Source organism: Neurospora hispaniola (genome assembly GCF_033458365.1).
Source record: "Neurospora hispaniola strain FGSC 10403 chromosome Unknown B0T23scaffold_3, whole genome shotgun sequence".
NCBI lineage: Eukaryota > Fungi > Ascomycota > Sordariomycetes > Sordariales > Sordariaceae > Neurospora > Neurospora hispaniola.
This window is the reverse complement of record NW_026944408.1, coordinates 4,124,757-4,138,293: the sequence shown is the minus strand read 5'-3', so window position 1 is coordinate 4,138,293 and position 13,537 is coordinate 4,124,757. Positions and strand designations below refer to the sequence as shown.

The 13,537-nt window shown below is 50.8% G+C and overlaps 2 protein-coding genes across 2 annotated transcripts; one reads left to right on the top strand and one right to left on the bottom strand.

The window, feature by feature from the left end:
• Positions 1–474: 474 nt before the first annotated feature.
• Positions 475–6,011, top strand: B0T23DRAFT_127760 (ABC transporter type 1, transmembrane domain-containing protein). Its single transcript, XM_062832137.1, has 7 exons — positions 475–967; positions 1,030–3,631; positions 3,689–3,775; positions 3,969–4,129; positions 4,186–4,289; positions 4,519–5,504; positions 5,652–6,011. The coding sequence occupies exons 1-7, from the start codon at positions 632–634 to the stop codon at positions 5,903–5,905; spliced, it is 4,530 nt and encodes a 1,509-aa protein (XP_062694580.1). The 5' UTR covers positions 475–631; the 3' UTR covers positions 5,906–6,011.
• Positions 6,012–11,855: 5,844 nt separating this feature from the next.
• Positions 11,856–13,084, bottom strand: B0T23DRAFT_428070 (uncharacterized protein; the record flags this gene model as incomplete). The annotated part of the gene is made up of 2 exons (XM_062840110.1): positions 11,856–11,950; positions 12,937–13,084. The coding sequence occupies 2 exons, from the start codon at positions 13,082–13,084 to the stop codon at positions 11,856–11,858; spliced, it is 243 nt and encodes an 80-aa protein (XP_062694579.1).
• Between the last annotated feature and the right edge of the window lie 453 nt (positions 13,085–13,537).

Below are 13,537 nucleotides of genomic sequence, written 5' to 3'. Positions count from 1 at the left end.
CCGATCTGCTGTGACATGCGCCAAAGAAAGTTGCATCCAGCGCGAGGAAAGAGCCAGCCACAACCGCGGAAAGTGCAAGGCTCTCTCTTATCTCCGTCTTTCTTTCCGACTGCCGTCTGTTCTCTGTTCTGCCTGCCTAAGTAGCGAAGGTAGAGGCAGTCGGCGAGCTTTCAATTTAGGTAGACGGATTGCAGTGCCCGCTGTTGCCTTCGATCCCACAGCTTCCACTTCTTTCTTGTTTCATCTTAGCTTTTTTTTCTCAAGGGTTCCTCTCGCTCTTGATTACCGAGCAAGTCGCCGCACTACCCTAGGTTAGGTGGGAGACGACCCACGACTGACGGCACCACAACCACAACTTTACTACTACCTACCTACAACCCCATACAAACAAAGTCAAGACGAGCATCGTTATATACATCGGCGACGTTTACGTTGTGATCCCGCTGTGGGCAATCTGAAAGGTCTTTCAACGTGTGACCCCGACGAGAACCGAATCCCGACTTACACGTTTCGTCGCATAACACTTTTCCAACTTCGCTTCTTTCCCGAGCGCAAAGAGCCTGCAAAACCCACAACCTTTACCCCGTGCTATGACGCGTTTGGACATCGCTACGAGGGTATAGTTGCGCCAATGGGGCTCGAATATATAGACAGCGACGGCTTCGGCTCGCAGAGGGTCCTTTTTTACGAGAGCGGGTCGTTTACTGGTTATCGCCCTTCCGTTTTCGACCTGGGTAGCGGTTATCTTGCGGCGTCAAAGGACTTCAAGCAGCCGCTATGCGGTAACGAGGAGGGATGGGGACCGATGAGTCCCTTTCGATATGATTTCACGCCGTGCTTTATCGACGTGTGGGTGGCCTCGGTTGCCACCTTTGGTCTTGTTGCAGGATCCGCCGCGATATGGTGGTTGCTAAAGAGGAAGACGCCAACGCCAGTGGCCAAGGACTGGCATTTCTGGTTGAAGCAGGTGCGTTACAACTGTCGAGCAAGACAAGAAGTGCGGCATATGTCTAACATTCTTCGCAAAAGGTACTCCTAGGTTTCATCATAGCCGACGTTACCGTCCAACTGGCTATACAGATCGTCAGCTACCCCAATATCTGGTATGGCGATTTCAGAGTCTGGACCACAGCCGGAACCATTCTCTCGCTCTTCGTCATCTTTGCCATCCAGTGGCTCGAACACTCGCGCCTCCGCAATGCAAACGGCGTCGTTCTCTTCTACTGGCTGTTGCTCCTCATCGCCCTTGCAGTCAAGCTCAGGTCCCTCATTTCTCAGCAAATCTATGCCAAGAATGAGGCCTACTTCATCACCTACTGCATCGGCTTCGGTCTCTCTGTGGTCGAGTTCTTGGTCGAGTGGTTATGGCCCAAGAAGGATACTGCCTATGAGGCTCTGATCGACGAGCCGGAATGCCCGGTGGATTATGCGACCGTTTTCTCCAGACTGACTTTCTCGTGGATGACTCCCATGATGAAGCATGGCTATGCCCAGTATCTGACCGAGGAGGATCTCTGGGGACTGGCAAAGAGCGATACTACCAAGACTACCGGTGGAGCGTTTGCCAAGGCATGGGAACATGAGTTGAACAAGAAGAAGAAGCCCTCCCTGTGGCTCGCTCTTTTCCGTGCCTACGGCGGTCCTTACATCCTTGCTGCCTTCTTCAAGATTGGAAACGATCTTTCGGCTTTCGCGCAGCCCCAGCTCCTCAGATACCTGATCAGCTTTATTGACTCTTACCGTGAAGGACAGGAGCCGCAACCCGTGATCAAGGGTGCTGCCATCTCTCTCGCCATGTTTGCGGTTGCCACTTTCCAGACCACCATGATCCACCAGTACTTCCAGCTCGCTTTTGAGACGGGCATGAGGATCAAGGGTGGATTGACTTCATCCATCTACAGGAAGGCCCTTAAGCTGTCCAACGAAGGCCGTGCCAGCAAGACAACCGGAGATATTGTCAACTACATGGCTGTCGATGCTCAGCGTCTTCAGGACTTGACCCAATTCGCCCAGCAGGCGTGGTCTGCTCCGTTCCAGATCACTCTTTGCATGCTTTCTCTTTACCAACTTGTTGGATGGTCCATGCTTGCGGGTATCGGAGTTATGATCGTCATGATTCCCATCAACGGCATGATCGCAAAGTTCATGAAGAACCTGCAAAAGCAGCAGATGAAGAACAAGGACGCCAGGAGCCGTCTCATTGCCGAGATCGTCAACAACATGAAGAGCATCAAGTTGTATGCATGGGGCACAGCCTTTATGAACAAGCTGAACTACATCCGTAACGACCAGGAGCTTAAGAACCTGCGCAAAATTGGTGCTGGCCAGGCTTTCGCCAACTTTACCTGGTCTACTACACCATTCCTTGTCTCATGCTCGACCTTTGCCGTGTTTGTCTGGACCCAGGATAGGCCTTTGACGACTGATATCGTCTTCCCTTGTCTTGCCTTGTTCAACTTGCTCACGTTCCCTCTTGCGGTTCTTCCCATGGTCATCACCTCTATCATTGAGGCCAGTGTCGCTGTCGGTCGTCTTACCTCCTACCTCACCGCTGAGGAGATTCAGCCTGACGCTATCATCGTCAAGCCCCCCGCTCAGGAGCTTGGAGAAGAGACGGTTGTTATCCGTGACGGTACTTTCTCCTGGAACCGTCACGAGAACAAGCCCGTTCTTACCGACATCAACTTCCGCGCACACAAGGGCGAGTTGTCCTGCATCGTGGGCCGTGTTGGTGCAGGCAAGAGTTCGTTCCTGCAAAGTATTCTGGGCGATCTATGGAAGATTAAGGGCGAGGTCGAGGTTCATGGAAATGTCGCCTATGTCGCTCAGAACCCTTGGATTATGAATGCCACTGTGCGAGAGAACATTGTTTTCGGTTACAGGTTCGATGCGGAGTTTTACGACAAGACGGTCAAGGCGTGTGCTCTCGTTGACGATTTTGCTCAGCTTCCTGATGGAGACGAGACGGTTGTTGGAGAACGTGGTATTTCTCTTAGCGGTGGTCAGAAGGCTCGTGTGGCTTTGGCTAGAGCTGTCTATGCTAGGGCGGACATCTACTTGCTGGACGATTGTCTTTCGGCTGTTGACTCCCACGTTGGACGCCACATCATTAATCATGTTCTCGGTCCTAAGGGTCTCCTTGCCTCCAAGACCAGAATTCTGGCCACCAACTCCATCCCCGTCCTTGTTCAGTCCGATTACATCTGCTTGCTTAGCGACGGCGAGATTGTCGAGAAGGGCACTTATCGTCAGCTCATGGCCATGAAGGGCCTCGTTTCCGAACTGATCAAGTCTGCCGGTCAGAACGATTCTGGTTCCAGCTCACCGAGTGGCTCTTCCCCTAATGGTAGCGACAGCGAGACCTCTACGGTGATCGAGGCAGAAGCTGGCCAGGAAAAGGATGAAATGGAGGAAGCACAAGAAGGACTCACCACACTTCAGGCCATCAAGCCTGGTCCCGGAAGTTCGTCGGCTGCTGGTAAGAGGAGAACTGGAAGCATGGGTACTCTGCGTCGTGCCAGCACTGCAAGCTTCAGGGGTCCCAGAGGCAAGCTCGGTGACGAGGAAGCTCCGAACAGCAAGACGAGACAGGCTAAGGAACACTCTGAGCAAGGCAAGGTCAAGTGGTCAGGTAAGTAATGTCTTTTCTTGCGGTTCTAACCACATCTCATGCTAATTATTGATAAAGTCTACGGCGAATATGCCAAGACAAGCAACCTTGGCGCCGTTGCGTTCTACCTACTTACTCTCCTTGCTGCCCAAGTCGCCCAGATTGGTAAGTCATGCTTTCTATTGTTTCCCCCTCCCTTTGTTTGAATACCTTCGCGCGTCTGTGTTCTGGATGGAAGACACAACCTATAGTATCTCTGGTCCGCGCAGACCGCTCCAGTTGATGTCTGCGCGGTTCATACTTCTTGGAATACTTCATCATTTTCTTGATAGGTGTAGGTCTAACACATCTCGTATAGCTGGTGGCATTTGGTTGAAGAGCTGGTCCGACAAGAACACTCAAGCCGGAGGCAACCCTCAAGTGGGCAAGTATCTCGGTATCTACTTCGTGTTCGGCGTCGGCGCGGCAGGTCTTACTGTTTTGCAAACTCTGGTTCTCTGGATCTTCTGCTCCATCGAGGTAAGTCCGTCAAAACTGGAAACTGTTGAAGGTATACTCACGCGCGGCCCAATCAGGCATCTCGGAAGCTGCATGAGAGAATGGCAACAGCAATCTTCAGGGCACCGATGTCCTTTTTCGATGTCACACCAGCCGGCCGAATTCTGAACCGATTCTCCAGGTGAGCCAGTGTTTCCCTTCTTCTTTCCCGGCCCGTTCAGTTCTCGATGTCGTACGGGATGCAATACAGTGTGAGGTGGACATCAGCCGAGGCTGGTTCTGTCTTGATACAAGTCTCAACCTTCTTTCCCACTCATTGCCTGTCACACCTGACTGCTGGGTTTGCACCGAGCATTATGCGGTGCTCTCAAGCTAGTAAGATGCAATATGCTGACTTTGCCTTCCTGTAGTGACATTTACCGTGTGGACGAAGTACTCGCTCGGACGTTCAACATGCTGTTCAACAATCTCGCCAAATCTGGGTTCACGCTTGTCCTCATCGCCGTTGCCACGCCGCTTTTTGCTGGTCTGATCATACCTCTGGGAGCCATGTACATCTTCATCCAGAGATACTACTTGCGCACATCCCGAGAGCTCAAGAGACTGGACAGTGTGAGCCGTAGTCCGATCTATGCCCACTTCCAGGAATCTCTGGGCGGCATCACGACAATTCGTGCATACAGACAACAGGACAGATTTGAGCTCGAGAACGAGTGGCGAGTGGATGCGAACCTGCGCGCATACTTCCCCTCCGTCAGCGCCAACAGATGGCTGGCTGTGAGACTGGAGTTCATCGGTGGTATCGTCATTCTCGCTGCCGCTGGTTTATCTGTCATTGCCGTCAGCAACGGTGCCCCGCTCAGCGCAGGATGGGTGGGCCTTGCCATGTCTTACGCCTTCACGATCACCACCTCGCTCAACTGGATTGTCCGCCAGACTGTCGAGGTGGAGACCAACATTGTCTCGGTCGAGCGTGTTCTCGAGTACGCTCGTATTCCTAGCGAAGCCCCGGAGATCATTCACCGCAACAGGCCGCCTGCAAGCTGGCCCGCTCGCGGCGAGGTTGAGTTCAACAACTACAGCGCACGCTATCGCGAGGGCCTTGACCTGGTTCTCAAGAACATCAAGCTGGACATCAAGTCGCACGAGAAGATTGGCGTTGTCGGACGGACTGGTGCTGGCAAGTCTTCGTTGACTTTGGCCCTGTTCCGTATCATCGAGGCCGACTCGGGCAACATTACCATTGACGGAATCAACACGTCGAGCATTGGTTTGCTGGATCTGCGCCGCCGCCTGGCCATCATTCCACAAGATGCGGCTCTGTTTGAAGGCACGATTCGGGACAACCTCGACCCTGGTCATGTCCATGATGACACAGAACTCTGGAGCATATTGGGTACGTATTGTGACTACCAACCCCCGTTCCCTTGGTGACCATGTGGTGTATGTGTATAGTCATTGTCAACATGTACTGTACATTGTCAAATCTGGCTCGGCACTGCACTGCTGTGGCACATTATGCTAACTGACTCGCTCGGTACAGAACATGCTCGGCTAAAGGATCACGTCGCTTCTATGGAAGGTGGACTCGAGGCCAAGATTAACGAAGGAGGTAAGCTTAGAAATTTCCCTCTCGCAACAGGCTGTGTTCCCTTGTGTTTTCTTCCTGCGCGGCCGGCTTCTGTCGGCTTGAGAATGCGAGGTTCTTCGTCTTATCTCTCTCTCTCACGCACACCCACACACACGCACGCACGCACGCACACATCACGGTTGGTGTGGATCGATCCTCGTCGATGATCTCGACGGTCGCAAGTTGCGGCTGGTTGCCTTGCACGACCCAACTTTTCCTCGCCTCTTCCTGCCCGCCATCCTTGCGGTAACATGAGATCCTGTCGCATGGCGGTGATAGCTTGCCTTGCAGACACATCTCCTGTCGCCTTGCCTGCTTGAACACGCAGCATGTCAGCCAGAGGTTTGTCGCCGGCGGCGGGAAGGCGGCGGGACTGGCATGGGCTTTCTTTCCTTACCCGCGTCATTTCGAAGCGAGCCCTCAAGCTGGGAGCTCAGCATTTGCTTCTGCCATGATGCTATCTGCTTTTTGCCGCTCGTGTTCTGCCTTTTCAAGTCATCTACACCCCCTATCCACCAGTCTGTCCCCTGCATGATCGACCCGCGCATGTGTGCAACTCACAACGGAGATTCCGTGTACTCCCCATCGCTGTGATCTCTTCACCTTCATCATCATCACTTGTAGTCACACAGTGCCCAAGTCTCCGGCACGGTTCCTCTACATCCTATTCTTCACCGACCTACAGCCATTCACCAATGTGCCTATCGATCTACCTCTACTTATTGCCAGTCTTTGCTTTGTTATTTCGTTTCTGGTTATGCCGAGCGATACTCCGGTTATCATCCAATGCACCACTCGCCCCGTTCTACGTTCTTGCAGACCCCCTGGCCCCAATATCCGGTGATTCTATTTTGAGTCCCTGGGTGGTAGTGGCGGAGTGCCCTATCAAGCATTTGGTGGCGTTACACCTCCCAATGCCACCAGGATGCAGAACAGGATTGCGGTGTGCTTTAGTGGCACACACTAGTGATACCGGTTGTATGGATGAGGGCTGCATCGTCGTTCCCCCCCTCCCAAACAGCTGCATCAGATGTTGAGATTGGAGAATTAACCATTGCACCCCCTTCCAGGATCCAACCTCTCCCAAGGTCAACGTCAGCTGGTCTCCCTGGCCCGAGCCCTGCTCACCCCCTCCAACATCTTGGTTCTCGACGAGGCCACGGCGGCCGTGGACGTGCAGACGGACGCGCTGCTCCAGCAGACGCTGCGCAGCCACCTGTTCGCCAACCGTACCATTATCACAGTCGCGCACCGTATCAACACCATCCTTGACAGCGACCGTGTCGTCGTGCTCGACAAGGGTGAGGTAGCCGAGTTCGACACGCCGAAGGAGCTGATCAAGAAGCGTGGCATCTTCCATGGACTTGTCAAGGAAGCTGGTCTGCTTAACGAGGTGTTGGAGTGAGACGCTTCATCACGGCAGTCATCAGATTAGGACTCTTTGTCGCTGACAATAACGCCATCTTCTTCGTCGACGTCGTTGCGAGCCGAAGGTAATTGGTCGTTCTTTCCACCTCCGAAAGCATAGCAGCGCCAAGTCGTGAGGTGGAGTAAGAGCGACAGTAGCACGTCGCAATGCGACGAATGAAGCAAGTCACTATACAAAAATTCTTGTGATGTTCGTGGTGTAGTGTTGGATAGATAAAACAAGTGTTGGTCAAAGAAAGCATGGAATGGTGTGATGGGTAGCAATTGGAACTGATGGTTACGAAAGCAAGGACGGATATGACAAGATGAATGGAAGGATGGGCCAAAAGCGAATTTGTATATATAGGTAAAAGTGTATTGCATGAAATCATGATGACATGTTAACAGCTAAATATGAAGCTGCCAATGTATGTTGCTTGAGTATCACTCGGTATGGTCTTTGATGGCGCACGTTATTCCAGCTTACAGCGCATCAAACCACTTAATTAAATAAGAACAGCACCGAATTGACCACGACATTTTGACTATACTGACTAGCTATCTACCATAGCAGAGTGATCTGTGGCGGTAGGCATTATTCCAGCTTCATATCGTACTAAACCCAACACGTCAAGCAACAAACACCACCGACCCCATTGACTCCAACATCAGAGATGATGATAACAACATTAATAATAGTGTTGTGGCAAAAAAACCCCACTCACACCAACACCCAACATCAATACCAGTAATCCGTTACTACCTACCTTACCTTACCTTACCTCACCCTTATCACATTCACATTTTCCAAAGCCTCGGAGTCCGGATCACGGCGGACAAGCCACATACTCTCCCTTCCCTTCCCTAAACCACATATGTACATACTATACTGTATGTACCTACGAACCCAGCAAAACACTGACTGAGCCCACCGACGCATCTGAATTTCAATTGAGAATCGCTTTCCACCATTAAAGAACATCTCCCCCCGAACCATGACCCCGAACTATCCGACGAACCGTAATTTACCATCCCCCCTGCACGGCTCAAGGCCTACAACCGAAAGTTGGGACAGGGTAGACAAGAGAGAGAGAGACCAAGGAATCCCGTGATCACAATTACCTGCAGGCTGTGTGCCGTTGTCTCTTCTTCATCACATTTCATTCAATCATTACGTTCCTCTTAGACGGGATTCTCCCAGATTGCACAGTTAGGGCACGGATAATAGGGTAGCCAATAAGTGTATTGGGGTAAGGCCAATTGTATATTTGTAGTTTTTGTAGGTAGATTAGTGGATCTGTAGTAGTCTAAATTACTGCAGCGAGTCTTGCTAGGTAGATTTGTACTACAGGAAGTTCGGCTTTCGTTAGGGGTTGGGACTTTGGGGTCGGTACATAGAGGTAGGGAGGGAGTGAGTGAGGGAGGGACAGGGCACTAATCGAGACCAGGTAAAAGAGGTAAGGTAGGTGTTCCTTACCTCTGGGCATAAGCTGAACGTATGTACAGTGCTGGATAATTGGATAGGCAGGCAGGCAGGCAGGCAGACAGGCAGAAGACATGGATATGGATTTGGGTCGTTGGCATTCGGGGGGTTCGGGGGGCAGGATGATGATTACCTTACCTTACCTTACCTTACCTTACCTTAGCTCTTAGGGAGGCTGATTGAGGCCTGTTATAGGGAGACCTAAGACTATTGGGACAGGGAATGGAGGAAGCGGTGGAAGCGGAGGGGGGCAGAAAGGGGAGGGATTGTGGGTGTTGGTTCATGCTTATCCTATACTTGGCTCGCTGCCTGGCTTGTTGGTTCCACGTAGTGAGAAACAAGCTGCTTTGAGAAATTGAGGTTGGTGAATACCTTGACTTGACATGGACAGGCAGTCCTGATAATCCCAGTTAGGTTGGCAGAGGTAGCAGCGGCAGGAATAGTGAATGGAGTCATGGGTGGTAAAGGTGCAATAGGCACCAAGCCGACAGGATCCTTAGCTTGGGTATCAGATTTTAGTACGGGCGTGTTTCAATGTTCTTCATGGATCGAAAGCATTGTTGGTTGTGTGAAGGTTTTGGGTTAATGGATCGACGATACCGTTGATAATGGAAAAGTGGATCATGAAGTTCAGATTGAATGTTCTGAAAATACCGAAAGCGGCTATCTACGGCTAACGATTCAAACGGCTGTTGGATGAACAAAAGAAAGTGATGTACGTGAGAAATTGGTACGGTTTTGATGGTATACCTTCATTTATTGGCCATGAAGGTGCTCCATTCATGGTTTCGAGGAGCGAGGTTCTAGAACTCGCCGCTCAAATCGGTCACTCGGGAATGCGACTATGCGAGTGCTAGTGGTGTCGTCGATGCGCAGACATAGAACAATGAATGACGATCATGAGCCGTCTTCTTCTGATTCGGGTTCGGTGTCCGCGGTTTTGAAGACCGACCTGACGAGTACTTGCCGTCGATGTAACTAATAGAATCCCACCGCGATTCCACATAGTAGAAGGGAGAAAGCAGCAAGTGTGTGTGTGTGTGTGTTAGCTGCTAAATCATGACACGACGATCAATCTCCCTTTTCTTCTTAGATCGCATATAGCGAGTGAGATTAAAGATGCTTGGCAACTGGGCTGTATTATTGGCTTAGTTCCAACACAATGTAAGGTAAGCACTAAATACATTTCTCGTTAGAGCTTTCTCTGCCGGAGACGTTGTGAAGGTGGAGGTCGGGATTTTTTTCCGCTCAACAATACCACTGAAGTGGGTAAGAAGGAAAGAATTGAGGCAAATGGGAACGCATGGAACTGTAAGAGACGATGAAGTACGAAGGAGAGTGGTGGGTTGTGGTAGCATTATATTTCGTCCGAACGATAGGTGAATCGAGGACGTTGGTTTGTCATTATGATCGTGATTGTGATATGATGGTGTGGTAAGACGAAGGGTGCATAATTGGAGCCGATGGGTTGGATGGTTCTTGACATGAGAATCTTGGGGAATCAGGAGGTGAATAAGCGTTTTGAAAAGAGCAGAATGCCTCTGCTGCTGCTTAGCTGTTGGGCAATCAATATGTTAGCGCTATCTTGTGCGACACAACTCGTGATGGCTTGAAGGATTGTCAGGGACAAGGCCTGAACGAAGTCTGTCTCTCGTTATCACCTTGGCTCCATACGCAAATCAGAACAGACGGTAAGCTCAGGTGCATAGTACTTATATTCTCCTTACTGCTTTCGACCAAACACGTAGATTCTGCGACCTCGACACCGGAAAACGACGGTGTCATGCAATAGATCGGGTCAAGCCAACATGTAGACCAGGCGGTAAGCACTCGTGTGGCATAGCACGGCACGCTCATGTACGGCTACGAATACGTATGGCCATGGAACATCTTGAGACTATCTTTCTACCACAATTACGGTGTTGAAAGTATAACAAGTTCTGTTATAGGGTATTGGGGTGAAGTGTGAGGTTTGAGGTGAACCTCATTCTCTGAAATAACACCATGTTGGACGCTAATGTTTCCATGGAACTCAAGAAGTAGGATGCATGCCGTGATTGATTGTCTTGTGCAACGTATTGAGGGTGATGTCGTAACAGAAGCTTCATCACCGAATATAAACGGGGTGATACATAAATAATGCGCTGCCAAAACCAGCAAAATCAAGGTAGCATGGATCAGACAGTTACCACCGGATGTTGTCGGTGACGATAAGAACAGGCGGTGTTGAGTGCGTGAAAGGTTATGGAGGTGATAGTAAGGGAGGAAACTTGGTCACAGATGCGCATCAAAGCAGAATACTGAGAGAGTTGCACCAAAGCCACCCGCTGTCAAAAAGTACAGTACCTTTTCCGGGTACCGAACCCGATATCAAATACCTTTGCACATTGGAATGCCGCCAATGGAGGTGATGAAAGAAAGAGTTCCAAGAGCGTGGCAGATGTGATAATGTCACAATCCATGCAGAAAACTCTATTGTTTGGGGGTTTCCAGCTTCTTCCATGATTCGTATTTCGAGTCACATAAACAGGAAGCAAAAGGAGGTGCGGGACATGATATTGATGGTCTATCGAAGCCATCAATCCTACCACGACCGGAAGGAATCCCACCACAACAGAGTGGGCTGGAAGTTCAGATTGGCTAGATGTCCAAGTTATCATTTCGTTACCAATAAGAGAGCGCATGACAAGACATTATTGCCATAATAACTGCCCACCAAGACACAGCGCTTACTGTGCGCGGTGAGAGGAGGGTCACGGTAGACCAAACTCGTCCCGCCGCATCGCCGACATGGCACGGGAGAGAAAAAGCAATGAGATCAGGTTAAAGCGAGAGAAGGGGAAAGGATGGACTGGCTGTTGACCGTTTATGGGACATCCTTCATGATATGTGAAGAGTCCGAGCAGGGAAAGAGCCATCCAAGGTCCAGGCATATGCCGTCAACCTGGAGAGAAAACTGTTAGCGAAATGGTATCCATTTCCATGCTGACCATATGTGAATCCGGGGTTGAAACAGGGATGAAGACCCGACTTGTAGCGCAATCGCCCTATAGGTGAGGAGTCCTAGGTTACACACACCCCTGGCAGACCCAGACTTTCAAACATCCTTGCCGTCAAGCCGATTCGAAACCGGTGCACCAGAATTGGTGACAGGCTCGCAGGGCTCACTACATATCAGCTGCTTATCACTCAAGCATTAGGAAGGAAAGTCATGGTCCACCCACGGACTATTGATGCATACCTTGAAAACCGGGCCCAATAGGCGACGCAAAGATGTTCCTATGACGAAGCCTCCTGCTAGTCCATTGGCCCTTGGCCGACTCTTTCGAATTTAGAAAGAGGGTCAGCTATTTCTAAGCTCGACTCTGGCTTTCTAGGTCTCACCAGGAGAAGACGTGACCGTAAATGGAGCGAGAGCGGAACCATTCCGTAAGTGGTATTGGCCATGCAAATAAATATATATATCCATCGATTAGTAAGAGGCGGGAATGATGACCCTTTGCCAAAGAACAACAGCAGACATGGAAGCAATAGTCAGCATTCAATCACCAACTCACACTGCTTCTTTGGTGGAAAGGAGGCATTCGCCAGCCACTGTGTTTTAGATAAAGAGTGGCTCAGAGAAACGTCATCAATTGGACCCCATTTTGGCGTATCCGACCTGGATGATGGTGGTCTCGATGCAAAAAGAGCCCAGAGAGGCATGACCCACTTTTGCCGATGGGTGTTTTGGTTGATGGATGTAGGAGTTCCCGTGTAACCCGATTCGACTTGTTGTCTGACGGCTGAAACCTTCTCTGTAAGTCGCGTTGCGAGAGCAATGTCGCAACGTAACGAAGCCTGCGATGTCCAATAGTGTGATCTGGAGGAGGTCGGGATGATGGCTTGAGAGTCGGGGAAGTCGACATTTCACAGATCATGCCTACCTGAAACATCATGAAGTTCAACGTCAAGTTGGACCAGATTCGCTGGATAAAAGCTTGACATGCCCAATAAACAGAGGACATCAGGACGCCTCTTTCGAAGAATTGTCTGGAAGAACTTGGCTTTGAGATTGCCCTGTGTGATTGTGATGGTGATGAAGCAGAGGCAACCACAACATCGTCCTCCGAATGAGAAAGAGGTTGCCGTGTGGTGAGAGGTTGAACTCTTGGGGTGCCCACAAACGGCCTGGACGTCTTGCGTAGAACTGCACTTGCAATCCATCCGAGTCGTCAGACTAATCCGGTTCGCGAAGCCTCGCAGCAGACTAGTAGTTCTGATCCGTCCCGGTGGGACGAGTGGTCGTCTCATTGGCCAGTAGCTTACCACTGGCAGTGCGAGACAGGGGGAGGACCGTCATTCCGAGGGTATGGTTGTCACTTTCAGAAACCTCCTTCTCAACATCGTGTTCCGCCAGCTCCACGCTCGTCCACCGTGCAGGATCTCGATTCATTGACATGACAGCCAGGGCCATGGAGACTTGGCAGAGTCCCACAGGGTACCTGTCCGAACGCTCCCGCCTCGCATGCCGGTGACGGTTACACAGCGTGTTCTAGACAACGATTGAAAGGCAACGGCACCCGCGCACGGATTTCGATGTCGAGGTGGTTGATGGATGATGTTATCGTCTTGTGATGAGGCAGATTTCTCTGGTTAGCCTGGATGGTTGGTGTTTTTCCACAAGTCAACATACCGGCGTATGAGAAAAGTGTAGATAGGGTATGGATATGTCCGAAAAGACAAGGGGAGAGCGTTACTGAAAGCAGAAGAGAGAGTAACCAGCACACTCGGGCTTCAGGTAGGAAGAACATCCTGAGGATGCTGTGCCTCCGGTATGCGGCACTGCCGTGGGTGCGAGATATGGCCAAGGCGTACCTGAAGGATGCATGTTGCACCTCGATTGCACCCAGGAAGGAGCCTTTCTGGG

Coding starts and splice junctions, on each gene's coding strand:
- B0T23DRAFT_127760 (XM_062832137.1), top strand. CDS start 632: ATGGGGCTCGAATATATAGACAGCGACGGCTTCGGCTCGCAGAGGGTC. Junction 4,130..4,185: donor GGATCTTCTGCTCCATCGAG/GTAAGTCCGTCA, acceptor CGGCCCAATCAG/GCATCTCGGAAGCTGCATGA. Junction 4,290..4,518: donor ATTCTGAACCGATTCTCCAG/GTGAGCCAGTGT, acceptor GCCTTCCTGTAG/TGACATTTACCGTGTGGACG.